At 39.1% G+C, this 24,379-nt stretch overlaps 1 protein-coding gene across 2 annotated transcripts in view; it reads left to right on the top strand.

The window, feature by feature from the left end:
• The window catches only part of nlgn2a (neuroligin 2a), a 134,213-nt gene that overhangs the window by 27,467 nt on the left and 82,367 nt on the right, over positions 1 to 24,379 (top strand). Inside the window, exon 2 of one of the 2 annotated variants that reach the window (XM_069159188.1) lies at positions 3,156 to 3,209. The exons of the other annotated variant lie outside the window; for it this stretch is intronic. Within the exon in view, the coding sequence (XP_069015289.1) occupies positions 3,156 to 3,209 (54 nt within the window). The remainder of the gene's footprint in view (positions 1 to 3,155; positions 3,210 to 24,379) is intronic. 2 annotated transcript variants of the gene reach the window in all.

The following is a 24,379-nucleotide window of genomic DNA, read 5'->3' on the forward strand; positions in this document are numbered from 1 at the left end:
TTGCTGGTAATGGTTGCTTGATTTTTCCTTTTCACCCCCTACTCCAACCTCCAAAAAAGTCTCTTTAATTCAAACTCTTTTCATAACTCAAGAATCTTTTAAGTAAATACTTTTGATGTGCATCAGTCTTTGTTGTTTTTTTTTTTTTTTTTGTTTTGTTTTTTGCTGTATAGCTAATATTAAATAAACCCTATGTTATATTTAATCAGTTAATTCAGTGCTGTGACTGATGAAGTTTTTACTCGTTTGAGTTTCATCTACAAAACAATCGTTCTGCATTATCGTCATAGAAATGAGAGCATTTCTACGTCCATTTATCTGTTTGACCAAAGGGAAAAAAATAAATCTGAACTCAATGTCCATTTACCAGCTTCACTGTGGTTTTAATCTGTTGTTTTCAAGGTCAGGAATGAACTTCAGCCCTCAGGCTGTGGCTACAAATATCAGTAACTTCTGCTTTCAGGTTGTGAATACCGTTGAAAACACTGTGTACGTTATAAAAATAACGTTATTGATGTTTGGAGTCAGATGTGAAGTAATTTCTAATAATGAGCTATTCTACCTGAAGACAGTGAATATCTCTATACAGAAGAGTCCCGACATCCAGGAGGACTCTGTTAGAAACAAATCTGTGTTCATGTCCAAGTTTAACTGAGATAAAGTGTGACCTCTTGCTTCACCAGTCAAATAGGTGCTCACGTAAAAGTGCCAGATGTGAAAAACTATTGGAAACCAGCAACATAAACACTTTTTACGGGGTTGTCACTTTTTTTACATTCACATAGGTCTTAAATGCTAACCGCATTGCATTTTACGACTGTGTGGTAAAATCTAACCACACCAACAGTGGGGTTCTTGGGTTGAATGTGTCAGTCTGTTGATTAGGTGCAGACTAAAATATCTCACCAACTGCTGGATGGACTGAAGGAAAATATTGTATGAAAAGTCATGTTCCCCAGATGATGAATCCTTCAGATTTGAGTGATTTTATCACTTTTGACGCATTTTATGACCAAATAACTACAAGACGAATGACATTCCAGTGGTGGAAGGAGTATTTGAAGTCCTTTACTTCAGTAAAAGTACTAATACCACACTGTGAAAGTACTCCACTACAAGTTAAGGTCCTGCAATCAAAACCTTAGCTAGATACAAGAGATAATGTTTTTTTTACTGGAAAGAAAGTTACAAATGTAGTTGAGTAAAACGTCGAATATTTGCCTCTGAGATTTAGTTAAGTAGAAGTATAATGTTGCTTAAAATGGAAATACTAAAGTAAATTACAAATACCTCATATTTGTACTTAAGCACAGTTCTTAAGCAAATGTTCTTAGTGAGATTACATGACTACAAAAGATCAAATGTGTTTATAATAACTTGTTGATTGACTGACTGGAAGAGTCTGCTCTTTGTAATTCCTGCTTAAAAACATCAAATCTTGCACTCCCAGAGTTTTCTACTTGGACTGTGTTCTCCTCATAAGTCTATTTAGTCGATGTAGCATTTTATTATGTACTTTTACTTTGAAATCTCAGATCTGGAGCCGAGGTATCCTCCAGTAAGTCAGTGTTATTATATAAGGTTTTTTTTTTGTTCAGTTTCCTGACTTCCTTTGCCAAACCTCAAGTTTCCAAAGTGGATTTATCAGGTGAAAGTGATGGAAGGTGAAGAGTATTTTTGTGGTAGTACTTACTTTCTGAATGCCGAGGTGAAGAGTATTTTCTACCAGCGTTCACCTTCTGAAAGATGAGGTGAGCGGTCCTCATATTTGTAAGAACTGACGAATGTATTTGTCTCTTTTCTGTCATATCTGTACTGTACTGTATAGACTGAAGCATGAAGGTGGGTGGAAGTAAAAACGACACTACGGTCAAAGCGGTTTTCTTTAAACTCCTCACTTCCTGTTGACGCAGAACACCTGATGAAGGATGGTGACAAAAGAAACCACTTGGGTCACATCAGGTTTCCTTAAATGTGACGCGAGCTGTTCATCAACAAATAAAACAAACACTCAGAGATAATGAGGGAGGGAGGGAAAGAGGGAAGATCTTCTCTTTTATTTCCCTCTGCGTTCACCTCTCCCGCTCCTTCTCTCTATGTCTTCGTCTCTTTCTCTCCGCCGCTCTTTTAATTTACCAAAAACAGCCAGTGGGCAGATGTGGATCAAATTACATTCACCTTTTACCTGCACTCCTCTGCGCAATTAGCGTCACGCTTACTTGTCATTTTAAATTGACACACTGCTGTTGTGCTATGTAATTATTTACCCGCCTGGGGAATAGCACTCTGGTTTAACCACTAAATAATGACAACACACACACACACACACACACACACACACACACACACACACACACACACTTCTCAACACACTAAAGCACCTGTGCCCTATTTCATTTGAAACATGTTTAATGTACCTTTTACCATTGCAGGGTCATTGTCTCTGTGCTTACCAGTGGCTGTCTAATTAAAGGTGTCTTTGTGTTCACTGTGTCTCTCTAAAAAGGTCTAATTGTGTGATAAAACCTTTGACATTTTCTGTGTGCTTTCACTGCTGAAATGTCAGCAATTTAAAGGGTTTGAGCATCAGGACTTAAACCTGCCTACTCTTCCTCTGGGTTTCCTCTTTGCCTTTTTAAAAAATAAATATTTGTCTCTTTTTTTTGTCATATGGTTGGAAAGGGCTGGGTCCTGTTCCTCAAACCAGCGAGGCCTTATTAATCCACATTTCCTTTTATCCCCCACCCGTCAACCCTCTCCTCCACCCTCCAACTACTCAGCTTCCAACAAAACTTTAGAGTCAGGGAACAAGCAGGGTTTAAAGGAGAGAGAAAGAGGGACCGTAAAAAAACAATGGCAGCCTTTTTCTTTCTACAGGGGGGAGAGAAGGAAATCACATCCAAAACAGTTTTCTTTGATCTTGTTTCTTTTCTTGTGATAAATCTGTGTCTGTGATGCCTTTTGTTTTTGTTTTTGTACTCTTTTTAAAGGAAAAAAACAAAAAACAATAAGCAAACATGAACTCTTGCTGATTTGTCCTTTTTGCTCTTGCTTCTTTTCTTTTTTTGATATTCTTTTTTTTTCTCGGTTTTTGCCAGTAATCTTTTTTGAATTTTCTCTTTTCTCTTTTTCCCCCCTTTTTTTCTTAACCCTAGGTCCGCTCACAAAAAAACACGATGAATCTTCAATGAACAAGCCTCGAGACGAAGGTATTTTTGTTGCATGTTTTTCCTTTTTTCTTGTTTTGAAGTCTTTTTGGGGGATGTGTACACATGCAGTACAGGAAAAACACACACGCACAAACATCTTTTAGGTGGGTCTTTGGATATGAGATACATACCGATGTGTTGGTGAAAGTGTATGTGCTGACCGCTGCAATTAAAAAGGTGTCGTTCCTATGGAAATCATTTGCCTTATGTAACCTTGGATGATCATAAGGCCTGGCTAATGGAACTCAGATACCCATTATAAAGCCATCCACAGTGTTTTCCAGAGGTCCTTATCTCCCTCTCTAATGATACAGGTCCTCGGACACCATCATCACCGCTGTGCCCTTGAAAATACATTGGCCAACTAACAGCATTGTCCCCGAAACCAAATTGTTGTCAGGAATTTGAGTAACAAAGCGCCTATTCAGAGCAGCTTACACAATGAGGTGCATTATTATTGCGCCTCAACCTCCAGCTCAAGGATGAAATTGCTATTGAATAAGGAACTACACAAATATTAAGCTCGCCCTATTCCAAGTCAATGATGATAACATCAAATCAAGTAAGGGGAAAGAAAAATCGGGGACATCCAAGGACACTTGTGCCCCGCTTTGGAAGATTTAGGTCTAATCGACTGCTGGAATAAGGACACAGAACTCACAGCCTGCTTTTAATTTATCTCCTACTTGCAGCACTCACACTGTGGAGGTGATTTTATCTGCACTTTCATCTACACCCCCCCCTCTCTTTCCTTGCTCTTTTGGAAAAAAAAAGATGACTGATGATATTTTGATACATATTTCTCTTTATGCTATTTTGAGGGTTGTGCGGGTGAATCTTTTTCTTGCTCCCTGATGCTCTTTGATTTGGGGTATTTTTTTTGAAGTTGGGAGTCGGAGAAAGTTTGACACAAGAGGATTTTCTTGGTGATCAAACGCGCTGGCACAGACACAACTTTTTGAGCTGCCACAGTCAGCAAAGCAGTGGAAACAGTCGAGGCCAGTCGAGACGCTTCACCTCCCTCCTCTAAATATGTCTCTCATCCCTCATCACGATGTACAATTAACCTCATTTGATCGGGAACTTCTAATCCCATTACTCGAGTTCAGCACCATTGCCCTAAACTGGAATTCATCACAGGTGGGGGGAGGAGGGGGGGACTGGAAAATGAATGTCCACAGAACCATTAAACATGCATGAAAAACACTTTAAACAATGCAGATGAAGATAATCTTGTTTGGTTATGGCTACTGCTGCATACAGAATACAGGCAGCCTGTTCCCACGGGTAATGATCTCCATTAGTTTCACTGGTAAGCCGGGCCTTTGCCTGTATTTTAGAACTATTGAGGTTATGAGTCCAAATCCCCAAAAAAGAAAAGCTGGGAGCCCAAAAATATTTCAATTATTTCCTCTTTAAAATCCTATTTCTTCACTGAACACGTAGATTTTCTTGAATTATATACCCACATGATGATCTTCATGCTTTTTCAAAGCCTTCAACCTCACATGGTATAATTCCATTTATAATAGTGAATCCCTCCATTAAAGTTTCATATATTTCCCAATAGTTTGGAGAGAAAAAAAGATCAACCCAAAACAATGTTTGTTTTATTGTTCCTTTCCTTATTGTTTATCCTTCATGGTGCAGAAAACGGCATGTGTCGAGTTTGAACACCGTTTCTGTATTCATCCGGCGAATGGAGAAAGCTTAAGATAAGTTTGAGACACGTACATAAAACATGAATTTTAAAGTAGTTTAGATTCCAATTGTAAGTCAATATGCAACTGGCTTAAAACCTGCAATCCACTTACAATAATAATGGATTTCACAGTGAAGCAGGAGACGCTTAATATCCTGTCGTTAAACATTTTAAACAGATATTTTATCCTGCCTTTTTCAGTAAGGAAACCATCATTTTAAGAAAATGTCATTATGTAATTGAACTTATTTTGGCAGAAAAACCCACTAGATCCAAATTTCCAACTTGTTTCCAAATATAAATAAGTATTAGTTTTACGTCTTAAAACACATCAGGACTGGATATTTTGATGTTTTTAATCCCCCAAAAATATCAGAATCGGCCTTCAAAACCTGCCACAAGTAATATAAACTGGTAATTAAAGTGTAAACTGAAATGCAAACTGGTCCTCTGGTTGTTAAAATTCTTAACTTTTCAGAATCTGTGCTGAGACTGTCCTCATTGGTTGCTTTCAGCCCTGCTGGTCGTCACCGTAAAAGCTGATCTATAAACACAGCACCAGTGTGTTTCAACCAAGCAACCAGCAGAACATTGCGTCCAACTTACAGCATCTGAAAATTGATATAAAGCTATTTTTCTCCAGGCAATTGCTTATTTGATGCAGTGAGAGTGCATAATTAGTCGGGGAAACAATGCAGAAAGGAAAGTGGGACTTTTGCTGTGCCTACATTGTGTAAAAATAAGATACACGGCATAATGGGCAGTTGTGTTCAGTCCCTGGTGGAAACGATTCATGCACATACTCAAGGCTGTGATTCATGCCCTCTGATTCAGAGCTGCTCGCCAACCTGACCTGTGCAATTTTCTTCTCGGAGCCAATGCACTATTAACAGTCAAAGACCTGCAATTGTTTGAATTGTGGCAGAAATAAAGCTTTCAGGGGAAGAAACCAGAGTGCCGTGATTTGGACTATGACATTAACCTGCCATAAACCAATCAACAAAATCAACGATATCCTTAAAGCTGGGCAGTTTTATGGTGAAAGAACCTGGCGAGCACATGGCAAGCTTTTAACAGCCGGCACAATCAGTTCATCCATTCTGACCACCATCTTGTCCTCATTCTTTCAGCCGCGTATCAACAAGCCTTTTCAAATTGGCTTGCTTTGAAGCAGTGTATTCTAGGCCATGCAGAAACCTGTTCATAAGCTATTCTATTGAAATAAAAAAGACATACTGTACTCTCAAGAAGCATCCTTAAACCATCTCGATGGTTTCATTCAGGAGCTTGTGCTTCTGCATCAGGTGTGACAAAGCAAAGGCTCTCGGGCCGCAGTGCTGCCCAGGATCGATGTTCAGAAAGATTTATAGAGCTTAGGTGTGTGTGTGTGTGTGTGTGTGTGTGTGTGTGTGTGTGTGTGTGTGTGTGTTTGTGTGTTTGTGTGTGTGTGTGGGGGGGGGGGGATTACAAACCAGAGCAAGATTGAGCTAAATCAAAAAAGAGACAGAGATAGTGTGTTACTGTGCCGCCCTGTGTGTCAGCTCTGATCAGAGACAAAGCAGAGCCACCTGAGCCCCAAACCTGGAACATATTTCTGCCAGGAACAATGTCACCTCTCTCTGACACGCTCCCACACCGAGTAAAACAAACAAGACGGTGCAGTGCAAACACGGACACACTGTACTTTTCTAAAAGGAAATCTTCCATCAAAACCAAACTGACAGCTGTTTTAAACAATGTGCTGTAGAAATCAGCTGCCACAATTCCTCTTTAAATGAAATAGGCCTAAATGTTTACCATTTATATTAAATGTGAATAAAAAAGTAGTGATATATTACATGTGAGGACATTAGAAAGCAGTTAAACATTGTTAAAACATGTTTTATATTGCATACCCACATAACTTAAGTTCTAGAATGTAAATAAGAAATGTAATTATAAATGTATATCATCATAGGATCATCTATTCCTATATTCATAGTATTACGAAAACAATATTTAATATTAAGTCAGAAATCATGAAACACTATAAAATCATATTAAAAATGAATGATACAGATTCACACAAAAGAGTGATGGCACCCGAGCAGTCATCGTATGGCTTCTCTACCTGCTTTGTACGGCTTTATTATTTTTATCCTAAAAAAGAAAAGGGGAAAAAAATAGGGAGCTTGAAAAGGAAGCATCAGCCAGGAGTACTTCTGGTGATCTGCAAACTGTCAGAGACGTCCTATTTCAGAGAATAAATGCTCCTAAAAATTCTCCTTGAATTTCAGACACCGAGATCATCCATCAACATATAACAAAAACCATAAAGATGTACAAACACAACGTCAGGACAGAAAAAAGTAAAGGACTAAACAGCCAACCTGATCGCCTCCTTTTCAGGAGCAAAATGCAATTTTTCCAAACATTAAGCATGTAAATGATGTGGCGGATTGAAGAAGGCCTTTTCCAATAATGCAGTCGATTTTCTTCATGACTAGTGATGATAAGAATATGAACCATCCAGATGGGTATTAAATTAGTATCATTAATCAAGCAAAGCAGTGAGAGGTTTAGATTTACCTCAGTGAATCTGTTACTTAATGCTGTAGTTCTCACAATAAAGTAGTCATTTTGTTAATACCCCAGATTACAAGGATTATAGAATCACTTGATTTTACGTCTTTATTTGACTGAATACTGACTTTGAGCCATTTGTATTGTTACATACTTCTTACTCGTACATTCGACAGAAATACAATCATTTTTTTAATTTTCAACCTTTATTGTAATTTTCCATGCACAGGGAAATCAAATTTTGTTGTGCTATATTCTAACAGCGTTGAACTTTTAGGAGGAAAACATTTTCTGATTAATTAGACCAAGAATTTGTAGTGAAACTGGAAATGTATTAATTAGGACGATGCACTCCGGTGATTTAATCTGGACACTACTCAATTCACATTTTTGATTTGAAATAATGTTCTGATAGGATGAAGAAATAGTTTGTAAGTGTACACAGTAAAACAATGGGTTAATGAAACCTGCCACTAGTCTGAATTGATACATCAGAGGGACAGACATAAGATAATGACAACAGAAGATGCCCTCAACAAAATATTATCATTTATTTTCAACTGGTGTTTCTGGACACTTGATAAATCTAAATTCACTCTCCTTTAGCCACGTTTTGGTCTTCACCTTCTTATGAAAATATGGCATTTAGTTACAAAATGCACCACCAACTCGTTGCTAACTTTGCCCGTCGGTCATGTCTGTGGTCATTATGGCGATGGGTCATTAGTGCTCAGTGGGTTTATCAGAACTTTTTACTGTAAACAAAGTTTAGGATGAGCTGAGCTGTAAACCGGAAAACCAGAACAACAAGCTGAAAGATGCTAAAATGCTCTTTAGATGTCAGTGAAAAGGCAGTCAGGTGTTTTGTTTTTTTTATCTCTGAATTTGTTACTTTAAGCAACCCCTTTCACATTATACATAATCATGTGAACTATTACCGATCTGAAAATATTTATTTGTGCACCTTTAAAGATTTCACATAAAAGTAGACATTTCAAATTATGAGCTGACAAAAAGGTGAGTTTTCATTTTTAAAAAACCTCTCCGTTTATGAATAAGAATATTTGTCAAATGTGTGCGCTCTAAATAAAAAGACAGGGAGCTTTAATTATAGTAGTACTGATTCCACAATAGTGTTTTCAAGTTACATTCAAAACATTAGTGCTGCAGATTAACACTGTTTAGCGTTATACTGTATGTAGCCTTTATTGATCTGCTGGACATCAGGATCTTTTTTGCTGGAGGGACTGCAAATAAAAACAAATTGACTAATGCATGCAGCAACTAGCCTTGATGTTACACAACTCCATACTACCGTGTAGAAGAACAAGAACAAAAAGCCATTTAAACACATTACAATGAGATACATTACAATTTGATATGATGCATTATGATACAATACATTGCAATACAATATATTTGGAAAGGATACCAGGCAGTACAATATGATAATATACAATGCACTACTAATACATTAAAATACAGTATGACACGATATGATGCGATACATTACGGTACAATACAATATATAACAAAATGATGCGATATAATACGTTACAATGCCATATGATACTATATATTACAATTTGATAAATTACGAGACCATAGGATAAGATACATTACAATATGATAAGATTCAATATATAACACTACGATACAACACTATACGATGCAATATATTACAATACTATACATTACATTGCAGTACGACAAATACATTACGATATTATACAATACGATGTCATACATTAAGTCACAACACTATACATTACAATACGATACTATACATTATGATACGGTACTATACAAGATACGGTACTATACTATATACTTTGATGTGTTATAATGCATTACGATATGATACTATACATTATAATACGACACAATACAATGCATTATGATGCGATATGATTTTATACATTATACGATAAAATACGATACATTAAAATATGATCTGACATGTTGCAATACCTTATAATGCAATATGATACAATATGAAAAGCAGTGAACATTGTTTAGATTTTTTCACAAATCATTCTGAACAGTAACACATTTTTTAATCCGAGTACCCATGTGGCTCTATGCTTGTGTTGAGTTTCTAAATATCATTGTACACAAAAACTAATAGCCCAAATTTGTATAGATAAATATTAACAGACCACAATAAACAACAATGGCCAGGGTAATGTGTTTACAGCTGATGCTTTAACTTTTAAACTGCTTACTTAACTCAATTGTTCACTCTGCAGGGTTTAAAAATGAGTACCGTCCAAGCGCCAAATGCTTGTAAACTTTATCTGTAAAATTTATTTTCCCTGCTGATCGCTCTTTGCTCAAAGCAAAACAATAACTCTGCAGTCTTTTGATAAACAGCCTGCAAAAGTGGGTCTGCAGAAAGTTGTTTTCTAGCAGCTGGCTGAGTGAGCACAATGTACTGAATCAGCTTTTAATTAATGTGTTTTATTTGAATATGTTGGTAGTTGTAAATGGCTCGGATGCCATACTGTATTTCCAAGCAAAATGTATATTTTTGGCCACCAGAGACTATTTCTATTTGTTAAGATGTGCAACATAATTTCACATGATTGCTGATGAATTAGTATTAGCAGAGGCTGAAGACTGCTGAGAAACAGGCAAGAAAAATGGACAAAAAGACATAAGGGGGTCATTAGTGAGAGTGATGGCAGCGCTAGAAGAAGTCACCTCTCGATACTTTGTATTTGTTAATGCCGAGCTAGATGAAAGACGTTCGAGAGCCCGAGTGGCTTTATCATTCAGACACTCCAGCGAGAAACAGAAGATATTCACAATGCTCTCTCCTGGATGGCAAGATGGTGGATGGTGCGAAGGAATAATGAGAGTTTGTCGTTGTCTGTGTGAGACAGATACAAGCTTTTTGTCTCTGCTCCGTTTTTGTCCGCATCTATGTGTTTTTCTCAGTTTCCTCCTTGTTGTTTTTTTTTGCCTGTTACTCTCTCCCCTCCTCCTCTCTTTGTCTGTCTGCATTATGTGGTGTTTCCACTCTGGTTATAACTCTGCTAACAGACGCTGGCCTGTGGGCAATGCAGCATCTCTCCATATCGTCTTCTCTGTTCGTGCTCTCAGACATACACATTCGGGCGAAAACACTTCCCTCTATTACAGTACTCACTCGCAACCCCTCGGTTTGGAAAACAGCGCCATGCAAGGACGGAGACTTGGCACGTTTCATCTTTTTCACATAATTAGGAGCATCCAGGGAGCTGCTCTCCTGCTAAATCTCTCCATTTCCTGTTGGATTTTCACCATGGACACTGCGTAATATTCAATGTACTGTACAATACAAATTCTTACAGCCAAATCTCCAAATTGTGAAATACAATAGGACAAGGAGGCTGTGAGCAATCAGCAATGGCACATGCACAGGCCAGCATCCGTTATATTATTTATTTCACCATTTTACATCCTTATGTTTTGATTAGAAATTACTTTATAAGAGGATTTTGACTGGAATGAGGTGGCACCAGGACAAGATTAAGTAGCAATGTATATTGAAAAATGATGAAAGGAGCATTAAAACCAAGACAGTGAGGAGCAGATAGATGAAGAATGAAGCAGAATTGGACAGAACAGCATCCAAAAGGAGACGACATAGCAGTACAGCTCGGCGCAAAAAAAAAAAAAAACCACACGTGCATGCGTGTCAGGGGATAAAGTAGCACAACACAGAACCGAGGAGGATCTTCCGCAGAAAAAGATCAACAGCACTGTCAAACCAACTTTATTTTAACATTACTAAAGAGACTCAATTTCTTGTCTCTTTCTATCACACCGTCTCTCTGCGGGCCTGTCGGTTATTTGCTGCTGTAGCTCCCTGCCTCCCCGTTACTTAATGCTCGGCCCACGTCGTGTCAAGGTTGTGTCAATATCATGTCGAATACACCTACTCCATCGCACGCTGACAGATAGTATTTTATTGAGCTTGAAACCCTTTGACAAGACAAAGAAAGTGAAGAGGAGGGAAAGGAAGGGAGGCTGAAGAGGAGATAAAAAGGACCCACATCTAGGTTTTGGGAGATAGAGCGGGACAGGCAAGGAAGAAAGGAAACGAGGAAAGAGGGAGCTAGTTGGCGCCGTGTGGCCTGTCAGCTAGCTTAGTGCTTGGGAAAAAGCTCAACACAGTTTTTTTGTTTTTTTTTGTTTTGCACTTGGCTGGGTTTATTACCATGTGTAATCGCTATAAGGGACTGAGGGAAGCAGCAGTGACGGCTGGCTCAGCTTCTCTTCCACTCCTGGACCTCAGTGAATACCCCGACGCTGGCTTTGAGCTAGCCAAGAGCTATTGTGGGTCTATTTAATCCAAATCAATAAACTTTAAAGTGCTCACTGAAACAAATGAAGTTTGGAATTGTCAAATTGTATTGCAGAGAGGACCTCCCAGCAGGCATTGCAGGGATCGGTAATATCAGTGAAGCACGCCAGGATTATACACAAGGTTCAAAAATATACATTCATGCTTGCTATATATGACGGAAGCAAAGGAGCATCTCATTGAAATGTGAGGGAACGGTGCCAAAATCATTACAAGTACTGTGTGCTACCTGCCAGTATTTTAGTGGGTAAAGGTGCTGGATAGATGATGATGATGATGATGATGATGATCCATGACAGCTTACGTCCATACTGGCTACTGGAGTTGTTTCTCTACTATTTATGTTCCTTTAAAGCTGTACTGGAAATATGGATTCAAAAACTGTGCCGACAATATTCACTTTAATGCTTGATGAATGAGGAGGGGGTGGTGCAGTGTGTGATGGAGGAGGTTACATCTATGGATACATGCAGATCTTATTGGCAGATATTGAGTACAACCCTAACCTTTTTTTTTTGTTTTTATTTATTTGTATTACTTGCAACACAAAAAGACAATCCACTAAAGGAATAACACAAAGACAACAAGAGCAGTCAATACAGGCTAGTTACAAGATGTGTCAGGTGTTGTGGGAGTTGGTGTTAATATGCGGCTGGTGTAGCCTTTGTGTGTGTGTGTGTGTGTGTGTGTGTGTGTGTGTGTTTACTAAGCAGTCAATTTTTTTTTTCCAATTTACTGTGTAGATCTGAATACCGGTGTGAGTGTGCTTAAATTATGATTGTGGATAAGCAAAGAAAACAAAAGTAAAATAGCAAGATAGATGGGATCAAGTTTGTGATAAATTAATGAGAGATGACCAAACTGAGTGAGGTTCTGTTGCATAATTTTTTTTATGGAGGAGGATTCATATTCCATAGAGGTAATCTATTAAAAGGTTCTTCCAGTGTGTAATGTGTATGGTGTTCCTTCATTTCCACTTCATGAGGATAGTTTTCTTGGCGATAGGTCGGGCCACAGGGAATAATCTACTGCTTGTTTTGTTCAGTTTGATTGTTGACAGGTCACCTAGTAAACAGAGTGAGGGGGATGATGGCATGTGGCAGCGCAGGATGACGGACCATGACGCTGTGATTTCTTTCCAAAAGTGATTAACGGGTGTGCAGCGCCAGGTGGCGTGAACGTAGCTATCCGGACTGTAGCTTATATTGTAAGAGTTGAAGGTAAAATAGTTGATGGCATCATTAAAGATGTTGGAGTATGATTCAATAGGTTTAATTGTTTCCTGTAATGATGACTGATGATTTTGTAAGAACAGCAATATATCATCTGCATAGAGACTTATTTTATGACGTGTGTTTGGTGTTTGGAATCCTTGGATGTGAATTTTCGGACGAATGGCAGCAGCTAATGGTTCAATGACAATTATGAATAGAGAGGGTGAGAGTTTGCATCCTTGCCTAGTCCCCCTGTGCAATGTGAAGCTTTGTGAGATTTGTCCATTGGTGAAAACTGTGGCTGAAGGTGAGGTGTACAGAATTTTGATCGAATTAATAAATGATTCCCCAAAACCAATCTATGTAATGTGGTAAAGAGAAATGACCAGTTACAGTGCATCCGGAAAGTATTCACAACGCTTCACTTTTTACACATTTTGTTATATTACAGCCTTATTCCAAAATGGATTAAATTCATTTTTTTCCTCAAAATCCTACACGCAATATCCCATAATGACAAAGTAAAAATAGTTTGTTTAAAATTTTTGCAAATCTATTAAAAATAAAGAACGAAAATATAACACGTACATAAGTATTCACAGCCTTTGCTCAATACTTTGTTGAAGCACCTTTGGCAGAAATTACAGCCTCAAGTCTTTTTGAGTATGATGCTATAAGCTTGGCACACCTATTCTTGGGCAGTTTCTCCCGTTCTTCTTTGCAGGACCTCTCAAGCTCCATCAGGTTGGATGGGGAGCGTCGGTGCACAGACATTTTCAGATCTCTCCAGAGATGTTCAATCGGGTTCAAGTCTGGGCTCTGCCTGGGCCTCTCAAAGACATTCACAGAGTTGTCCCGAAGCCATTCCTTTGTTATCTTGGCTGTGTGCTTCGGGTCGTTGTCCTGTTGGAAGATGAACCTTCGCCCCAGTCTGAGGTCCAGAGCGCTCTGGAGAAGGTTTTCATCAAGGATGTCTCTGACCATCAGGTTCTTGGTCACCTCCCTGAGGCCCTTCTCCCCCGATCGCTCAGTTTGGCCGGGCGGCCGACTCTAGGAAGAGTCCTGGTGGTTCCAAACTTCTTCCATTTACAGATGATGGAGGCCACTGTGCTCATTGGGACCTTCAATGCTGCAGAAATCTTTCTGTACCCTCCCCCAGATCTGTGCCTCGATACAATCCTGTCTCGGAGGTCTACAGACAATTCTTTGGACTTCATGGCTTGGTTTGTGCTTTGACATGCACTGTCAACTGTGGGACCTTATATAGACGGTGTGTGTCTTTCCAAATCATGTCCAATCAACTGAATTTACCACAAGTGGACTCCAATCAAGTTGTAGAAACATCTCAAGGATGATCAGTGGAAACAGGATGCACCTGAGCTCAATTTTGAGTGTAATGGCAAAGGCTGTGAATACTTATGTACATGTGATTTTTTTTTTTTTTTTTTTTTTTTTCGTTTTTGATTTTTAATAGATTTGCAAAAATTTCCCAAAAATGTATTTCACGTTGTCATTATGGGGTATTGTGTGTAGAATTTTGAGGGAAAAAATGAATTTAATCCATTTTGGAATAAGGCTGTAATACAACAAAATGTGGAAAAAGTGAAGCGCTGTGAATACTTTCCGGATGCACTGTAACTCTATCAAAGGCTTTTTTGGCATCTGAGGTGGCTATGATGGTTCCTGTTTGTTGTGAAGATGAATAATGCATTCAATTAAAAGGTCTTCATGTGTTGTTGGATGCATGTCTCCCTTTAATAAAGCCAGTTTGATCTGGATGAATTATGGATGGTGTGACTTTTTCTATTCTATGAGCGAGTGCCTCAGTGATGCTTTTTATATAGACGTTGAGGAGAGATTGGACTGGATGGTAAAGATGAGTCTTTTTTAGGTTTGAAGAGCAGTGAAATTGTGGCTGTGTTCATGCTTGCTGGAAGTCTTGCATTTTGTTTAAATGTTGATGTCATTTTGTTAAAAAGTGGAGCTACAATGGGCCAGAAGTGTTTTTAGAACTCAGCAGAGAAGCCATCCGGTCCTGGTGCTTTGTTATTGGACATATGATTGAGGGCAATGGAAAGTTCTTCCTGTGTCATTGGTGACTTTTCATTTGATTTGCCAAGTATTTACCAGATTTGTTGTTATGGTGGAAGTTTTCTTGGCATTCTTGTCATTTATCTTGAGTTTGTATTTTCTTAATTTATGCTGGGTTTCCTCTGTTGGGTTACTGGCATGAATGTTTTCAAGTTGTTTTATTTTTTTTTCCAGTTCAGCTTCGTGTTCTTTTTCTTTGCTTATTTTTTGTAAACAGAGAATGGAATTATTACGTCTCCTATTATGACTAGGCAATCGGAAATGTTAGAAATGGAAGAAAATACATTTTGGAAAAAAAGGGATGGGTCATCAGTTAGGGCCATAAACATTACAGATTGTGATAGAGCTGTTGTTGATTGATATATTAATGATGATGAAACGTCCTTCAGGATCTGTGATGGTGATGTTATAGACAAACGAGGCTTTTCTTGTCTAATAAAACGTACATCTCTTTGTTTTCTGTTATGAGCCGAGAAAATGCGATTGCATTGTGGTGATTTTGATTTATTATTGTCTGTTCTGAGAGGTGAAATTCTTGTAGCAGGCACATATCAGCATGAAGTTTGGCCAAATGGTTGAATAGTTTTTTTTGTTTTTTTTGTTTGTCTGTGAACCAATTCCACGGATATTCCAGGTTACAAAGTTGAGTGATGACATTGTTGATTGTTATGGGCTGGGTGTTAATGTCGATACAGGGGTGTGTATCTATATTTGTCCATGTCGGTGTCTGTGTGTGTGCGCGCGTGCACGCGTGTGTGTATGTGTGTGAGTATGCATGTGTGTGTGCATGGCGTAGTCGGAACTGCTGACAGAAAACATAGCAAAAGAAAACAAACAAACAAACAAAACAAGATGACAAGATGATTCTTGTTGTTCTGAATTTGTACCCTCATGGTTGAAATGCACTTATTGTAAGTCGCTTTGGACAAAAGCGTCAGCTGAATGAAAAGTAATGTAATGTAACAAACAACAAAACGCATTTAAAAAAAAAAAAAAAAAAAAAGAGAAACGGAAGCAAAGGATTAGGAGGTGCAGAACATACTCGGTGCAGCAATGTATGTATAATAGACCATTTTTAGGTTTAGAGAGTAATACTTAACAGTTGAATGGAAGAGAGAGAGAGAGAGAGCGTGTTTCTTAATGGAGCGAGGAAAAAAGGGAACGAGAGAATGTGTGGAGCTGGATGGTAACGGAGGTGAGCTGAGTGGAAATAGTTTTGACAGCGCGTTGTAGCGATTTATTTTCTTTAGTGAAGGTGTCGATTTGGTCTTGACTGTATTCTAGGCTTTGGCGGAGTGACCGAAATTTTCTGTGAAGCACCTCGATGAGTGCGATCCTGGCGTTAAGTCCGGAGAGATTGTGTTCAAAGAGATCGAAGATGAGTACTTTGCTTAGCTCAGAGCAACAGGCTGGTTTCGGGGATGAGGACGGTGTTGTACCTGTGCTCGAGGGTGAATACTGACGATGTCGTTTGCTGTTTGGAGTGAATCCGGTTTTGGAGTTGCCTGTTTTATCCTTGTTCATGATGCAGATTCTGTTGTAACACCGGTCGATGTATTCCTCAAGGTGATCCAGGTCGCTTGGTTGTAGTCCGATTTTGGGTGGAAAGAGGGAAGAGGATGAAGATTGTTTGTGTCAGCTGTCTAGCAGCTGGGGGCCGCCATCTTCATTCTCGCACCGTCTCGTGAGAGTTGCAATCACAGTAGCATGACGCAGATTAATCATGTTTTTATTACCTTAGAATGAGCCCTTTATGTCTACATAGGGAACGGGTCCTCTTCTAGAGAGCATGTAATGATGCCCTGCCATGTTTCTACGGTAGCCCATGGAACAAACCATCCACTGGATCTAGAGTGAGGCTTTTGTGTTTTTTCCTAGTTTTGACGCTAAAGTATATCCTACACATTTGTAAGGGGAGGGTTAAATGAGTGTTCAGTTGGTTCCAGTCTGCAGCCTCACCACTAGATGCAACTAAATCCTATGCACTGGTCCTTTAACAATCTCCCTCCATAACCACAGGCTGTCCTCTCAAAACTTGAGCTGATGGAAAGCTGTAGGAGGGTATGATTTGGGTTTTGCGTTCTGGACCTGTGAACTAGAAATAGCATTTATATATTATCAACTGTCAACAGAGGAACACAACTCCACCTGCAACTTACGACGGAAATATTTGAATGAAAACATCTGCAAAGGTTCAAAGGCAACGTATTTAACTTGTTTACCTCCAGTATTTAATACAAAGTCTTATGCTCAAAGCCACATCAGCCTTCTTTCTATGATGTCTGTGTGGTGTAAGAAAGTAGCTCTTCCTTGACTTGTATGATGTTTTGTGTTTTCACCTTTGAGGTGGCTAAAAAATTGAAAGTAAATGTTGTAAAATTGTCAGTGGTCTCATCAGCATAAAACAATTAACATAATATGCTGGACTGACAAACAAAAGCACAAATGTTAAAACTTCCTCTCCTGGCATTGATTTAACCCCTAAAAATTTATCTCAGCTCGTCAACATTATATATTCAGAAGTTTTTTTCCAAAAATAAATGTTTTTGCTTCAAGGTGACTTAAATGTAACTCTACACCTTTGCCTTCATTCAGTATACACTGATCTACAGTATGAATTTGCAAACAGTCTTTGCCTCTATCTCCACCCACTCTTACGCCGCTCGCCTGCAGCTCAAGCTGGCACCTCAAGCTGGCAGCTCGATGACATCGAAAGCCCCACCACACAATTTAGTGGGATAGATTCCTTGACATATAAAACCCTGGATGTCTGAATCTGTGTTTCTCAGACTGTCTTCGATATGCTGTAGTTCCAAAGTTGAAGCACTCAGGAGGTGGCGTTGACTGCTTATTTTGCTCATGATATGTCTTCTAGCATATGAGACACTTTAATAAAGTTAAAAAGTGTATTTTCATTAGAGGGGGTTTAACTAAGGGAGCTTTAACTAAACTAAGTAATTCAAAAGGGAAACATCATCAGAGGCAAATCCATTAAAAACAGGCAGCGTGACCTGGTTTTCAGTTGGTGCATAAATAGTGTAGTTGGTGAAAACATTCTTGGCGGACACATGTATTTACTAGTTTGTGGAACGGAAGCCAGAAAAATTTAATTTGGACTCTGTATCATCACAGGAGACAGTATTGATCAAGTGGGACTGAGGGAGGAAAACTTGAGTGTAACTGCTATCAGTCACAACCAAAGACAATTTCTACCACCAAGATGTTGACATTCAGCAGATTTCTACTAGGTTAAGTTGCATTGATACAAAAGAAACGTGGATGCAGTGAGTCTATGCTGGAAAACCAATCAGAGCAGAAGGTCCGACAGCTGTGGAGCAGAAGTCAAATTTGCTACTCTACCGTCAGATTAACTGTCGGGACAGACAAGGCCAGATAAGTGGCTGCTGATAATCCACACTCCCACTGGGGTGACACGGTTAACAAACAGGAAGATCGTCATGCATGTAAGAATGTTTGATTACTGATTAACGCCTGCACACACTTTCGCATCGACACACACGGCATGTGGTGGAATTTATCCGGGCTCCTCGCAGATCCAACAGATCAGAGCTCCAACTGCATGAAACACACACTCAAACACTGCACGTACGTAAACAGCGGGAGACAGGAATCATTCCTCTCACCGTGCACACACATGCAGTTCAGCTCATATACGTCGAGCTAAGTTGTTTTGTTAAGTTACAAAACTTCCACTCAATTTGAGCCGCCGCAGCTTTTCCCTGGGTGTGTTGTCTCTCTCTCGCTTTGTGCTCACTGTGTTTGTACCTGGATTGTGTTGTAACTGTCGCAGGAGCATTCCAATTAAGTAGGTATTGTTATGTATGAGATGGAGAGCGGTGGGTAGTGACAGGGCTGACAGCATTACTTAATGGGAACGCTGGTGTCTGAACGTAGAACGACAGCGGAGACTCTCTACAACCAATTTATTGTTTCTCTGCTGCAGGAACTCACAAATAGAAAAAGAATACATTACACCCACAAGGTGATACACTCTGCTCTTCTACGTAACACAACACAGAAAAGGCTTGTGTGCTTTAGTGCGTCTCACATAAACATGAACAATTATTGACTACAAATGAACAAATGAGGTCTAAACCTAGTGACCTCATTTGTTCATTTGTAGTCAATAATTGTGCAAATGTGCTGAATCCTCACAACAAAAAATGGGAAAACAAATACTGAATATTTTATTTAGAGCCATTTGCAGCGATTAGTCAATAGTCAACAGCAGCAATTAGTCAATAGTCAACAGCGGTGATTAGTCAATAGTCAATAGCAGCAATTAGTCAGTTGTCAGTAGCAGCAATTAGTCAATAGTCAACAGTTAATAACTGTGATTAGTCAATAGCAGTGATTAGTCAATAGTTAATAGCAGCAATTAGTCAACAGTCAATAGCAGCAATTAGTCAGTTGTCAGTAGCAGCAATTAGTCAATAGTCAATAGCAGCAATTAGTCAATAGCCAACAGTTAATAACTGTGATTAGTCAATAGTCAACAGTTAATAACTGTGATTAGTCAATAGCAGCGATTAGTCAATAGTTAATAACTGTGTTTAGTCAACAGTTAATAACAGCAATTATTCAATGGTCAATAGTTAGTCATATTTTATTGTCAATAGCAGTGATTATTCAATAGTTGCAATTAATTAATAGTCTATTGACGGATAAATAATTGGTAACTATTTTGTCAAGCAATCAGTAGTTTAAAAACAATTTCAAACAAGAATTATGACCTTATGCTTGTTATAAATCCACAGATGCGATGATTCAGATGTTTGAATAAAATAAAAAATGTGAATACATCATCTGTTTTTTTGGACATTATATTGGGCACCTTTCCCTAGTTTGTGATATTTTAGTATGTAGATAAAGCACTTAATACCTATTTGCAGTCGCATGTCCCATATATGTAGAAGTCAGTGCTCACCTATGAAAAAGACGATACACTGTTGGTCAGCAAATACATTTTGACTTGTCTAGTATTTGCTGACACAGGATGCCAGCCATATTATGTGTGACTTAAGAATAGAAATGGCAGAAAAAGGTCTGTCACAGTGGTGTGTTGCCATGGATCATTAGGTTTACAGCAATTCTGGATTCTACATACTGCTGTATCCACATGGGGGCCAAGCATGTACTGTTTTGAATGTAAAACATATATATCCATATTTACCTCCGCCTTTCTGTGTGGAGTTTGCATGTTCTTCCTGTCCCTGCGTGGGTTCTCTCTGGGCACTCCGGCTTCCTCCCACCATCCAAAGACATGCTTGTCAGGTTAATTGGTGATTCTGGAAAAATTGCCTTTAGGTGTGAATGAGAGCATGAATGGTCTTTGTTTCCATCTGTCTCTATGTGCTGGCCCTGTGATGGACTGGCGACCTGTCCAGCGTTTACCCTGCCTTCGCCCAAAGTGAGCTAGGATAGGCTCCAGCCACCGCGTGACCCTGTTCATGATACAGTGGGTATAGATAATGGATGGATGGATGGATACATGGACTTGCATTATGGCGCACTGGGAGAACTGCAACTAGAACAACTGTGAAATCGCCACAATAGTAAATCTATCTAGACATATAAAGTGGTTGCAGTTTCAGATTTGCATTTCATAGAAATCGCCACAATAGTAAATATATCTAGACATATAAAATGGTTGCAGTTTCAGATTTGCATTTCATAGAAGAGTGGACCGTTGACTTTGGCTTCAGTCTGCGCTATCACAGTGCTTTTCTAGTTTACTCAAAAATAAAAGTAAAAAAAACAAGTAAACAGTTTTATTAAAAATTTCTAAAAGTCAAACATGCATGTATTTATATAGATAACATTTGAGTTTGTGCTATCCCTGAGTGTGTGTTTGTTTGCATGTAAAGACTCAATCAGAGTACATCTCTATAGGGGGGATGGACAGGCCAACCCCTGGATCCCAGTCAATGAGGCCTCACAGCAACACACACTCTCACTCATTCAGTCCCAATTAGACCCCAGACACCCCGTGAAACCAGGGCTGGAACGGCAGCCCCAGTAATGGCCGGATCGTTACAGGAGGGAGGAGAGCGGTGAGAGCAGAGAGGCCGAGGGAGAGGGAGGTGGACTGGCGATAATAAGAGGTTGCATGAGCACAGACGAGGAGGGAGATGAAGAGGAGCGTTGGAGTTTGCATGATTACATTGTATTTATAGTCCTAGACACAAAGCAAAGACATGCACGTGCATTTAGGTACGTACGAGCCTTCGATGACATTCATTCCTTACAGTCATGCTCTTAAAGTAATAACCTGCAATATATGCAGGATATAGAAAACGTAATGCTGCTTTATTTGTAAAACAAGGACTTCAATGCAGTAGTTTTAAAGCTGGAATTGTTTCTACATATTGTATCAAATACATAGAGACAAAGTCACACCTAAAGTCCAAGTCCTTGTTGCCTCATTTCACACTCAAAACAGATTCTAATGCTCTTTTTAAAATTGAACCTAATTAAGTTCCTGTGATTATAAGTGTTAAAATGTATTTTTCTTTCTGTTCTTGTGAGGAACAATGTAGAAGGAGCTTCACAACAAAAGGGTCGATGTGCAAGCGTCTGGATAATTTTTAAGCGATAAGGCTTAAGAATAGTTTTTAAGCAATCAAGACTCAGTAGTCATTAAAAGATAAGGTGAGAGGATTCAGCATTAAGGCTTAAGTATAGCCTTGAAACAACGAGGTGTAAGGATTGTAGTTAAGCAATAATATGTAAGGATAGCTTTAATGCAAAGGAGTCAAGAAGAAGCAATAAGCAGTAGGAGTTGTGAAAACCTAAAGCATTAAAGGAACAGTTTGCCGGTGTTCAGTTGGTGTTTGTACAAAACCTGAGTGTCTATGCACTTGATAGGTGCAAAAAAAATTGAAATTGGTGCTACATGACCAGAGAAAACTGAGAAAATAGGCTTTAGTATAAATTTTCGCTCAAAATGCAGAAGTCCTATAAAGCCCAGAATGCACTGCGCTCGTTGCGTTCTCCTGCAGCCGCCCCTACACCGTTTCTATTGGATAAGCTTGAATGGAGGTCCCGGTTACCTGCATCTTAAGCCGGGGTGTCAGCAAGTGAGCAGCCAGCCGTTTGTTTACAAAACTTTTTGGTTGCGGTGGTTTCGACTTGCCTCGTTCCTGGGTCCCGAGAGCTGTAAACAAATACAAATAATGTCACACGTGGAGAGAACACCGCAGTTGAAAGTATTAGTTTGTGGTCTCCATTTCAAACCAGAGGAGTAAGAACACAACGACTTTTGGACCAAACCGAGGACGTAAAGAGGAAATAAGCGGAAGATACTGCCGTACCCAAAACGCGCCGCATACAGGTGAGGTTGTCGCCACAATATATCGTTACTACGACGTTGTTATCTTAGCAGCTAAAGGACACTATACTCACTGATAAACCGTAGCTCGTTACTGTAAATTACACCAACTGCTTGCAGCTGAAACTTCTGCAGTGACGTGTTCAAGGTCTCTGCACAGCATCATTATCTTACTGTTTCAATACTACAGCCACATATCAGCTGGAGGGAGGACACAGAGAAAATACGTCATACTGTTACACTGCATATCAGTACAATGTTACTGATTACATCAACAGGTTGGAATATTTCTATTATCATGACGTTAATTTGGTCAAATTAAAAACAAAATCTTTATTGTGAGTAATATAAAATAGCACACTCCTGTCATAATGGTGAACATGTTTCTCATTTGAGATTTGTGAGCCTTTTAAAAGTATTCCCGAATTGTTATTGTCACTGATTTTTATTTGTAACCATTTTTCTTACCAAAAACAGGTCTGCTGGAAGCTTTTCAGTGTCCTCCTCTAAACGGCAGACTTTCTCCTGCATAGGAATGAGGTCGCGAGCCTATCTTGCCATCCAATGTAGGCCACAACCAAGACAGGTGTGTTTACATGTGTTGTAAAATCTCAGCAAAAGTTAAAATAAAAATGTTCTAGGTTGAATCATCAGCTGTATAAATATAATTTACCATAATTGTAATGTACCCCAAAATTATGAGCCATTTCATAAATGCTTAAACAGATTTTAAAATGTCTTACAGGAGAACCACGTTTTACACAAGTTTATTGTAATTTTCAATCCACACACCTCGGAGTTCATCTGAAGCATCGAGAGACAACCGAATCCAAACATTCCCCACAAGACACCGATGTCATCACCAGCCTGACCCAGCCTGCGCTATCGGTTCAGTGTTGGCTGGCACCAACACTGAACCGATACCAGAACCTTCAAAAGGAGCTGCAACAACACACTTCAACAGCTGCTTCTGAAGCAGACTTCTGCGTGTTAAAGTGGACGGTGCATTGATGATTGACTTTGTGCTGATTCAGATTAAAATGTCCTCATTGACACATTTTCAATATGCTTTAATTACCTTCTATATTATTGCTTTCTTAGCGCTGTGTTTTGCAAGAAATAATCACTGGGATAGATTACTTACTGAAGTACTGTCAGGATGATAACTCCTGGAAACAACTGCAACTCTTATATTTAGATAAAACAAATATTTGTTGTATTGGTTGGTCTATAAATCAGTAGTTTAGCAAATGTGTCATTAACTTTCTTCTTCAGGTGAAGAAAAATATTGTACAAAGAACTACAGTGCAGAAGCACATGGGCTTTTATAACAGATTATATTAAAGTAGTCATATTGGTGCAGAATGAATCAAAGTCAGAAATATCTGTCTGCAAAAACAATCTATTTTAAGAGGGTCAAACTTAATAGTCTCTGCCGCTTCCAGTAGCATGTCCTGAATAATGAATGGGCTATACGATTGAGCCTTGTCCTGCCTCTGGGTCATCCCGGCGTTTCGCTGCTTGGATGTCCCAGTCCCGTTATTCAGGTGTGCTGTCCCAGGTCCTGAATGCGGTGTCCCACAGAGTTCCCAGGTAGGCTATAGGCTTCATAGGGTTCACGAGCACTCGTGATACACTGAATGAAAGAAAGTCACCTGCTCATCACAGAAAGAGCTGGACCTGCTGATCGGTGTTTGTTAGAGGATCTCATCCACCGTCCTTCCTCTTTTATTTGCCGACCTTTTATTATTTGCCGTTTTTTGTATTTTTCGCGTAATATCTTGCCATCTTCTTATCATTTTATCTATTGATCTTTTTGCTATTCGCTTGGCATTGGCTTCCTCACTCATAATCTCCTATATAGCTTTTTGTTCTTGTTATATTTATGGGCTATTTATT

This window comes from Embiotoca jacksoni, unplaced genomic scaffold (assembly GCF_022577435.1).
Source record: "Embiotoca jacksoni isolate LCO1_2020_lvr unplaced genomic scaffold, fEmbJac1.0.p SCAF_24, whole genome shotgun sequence".
NCBI lineage: Eukaryota > Metazoa > Chordata > Actinopteri > Embiotocidae > Embiotoca > Embiotoca jacksoni.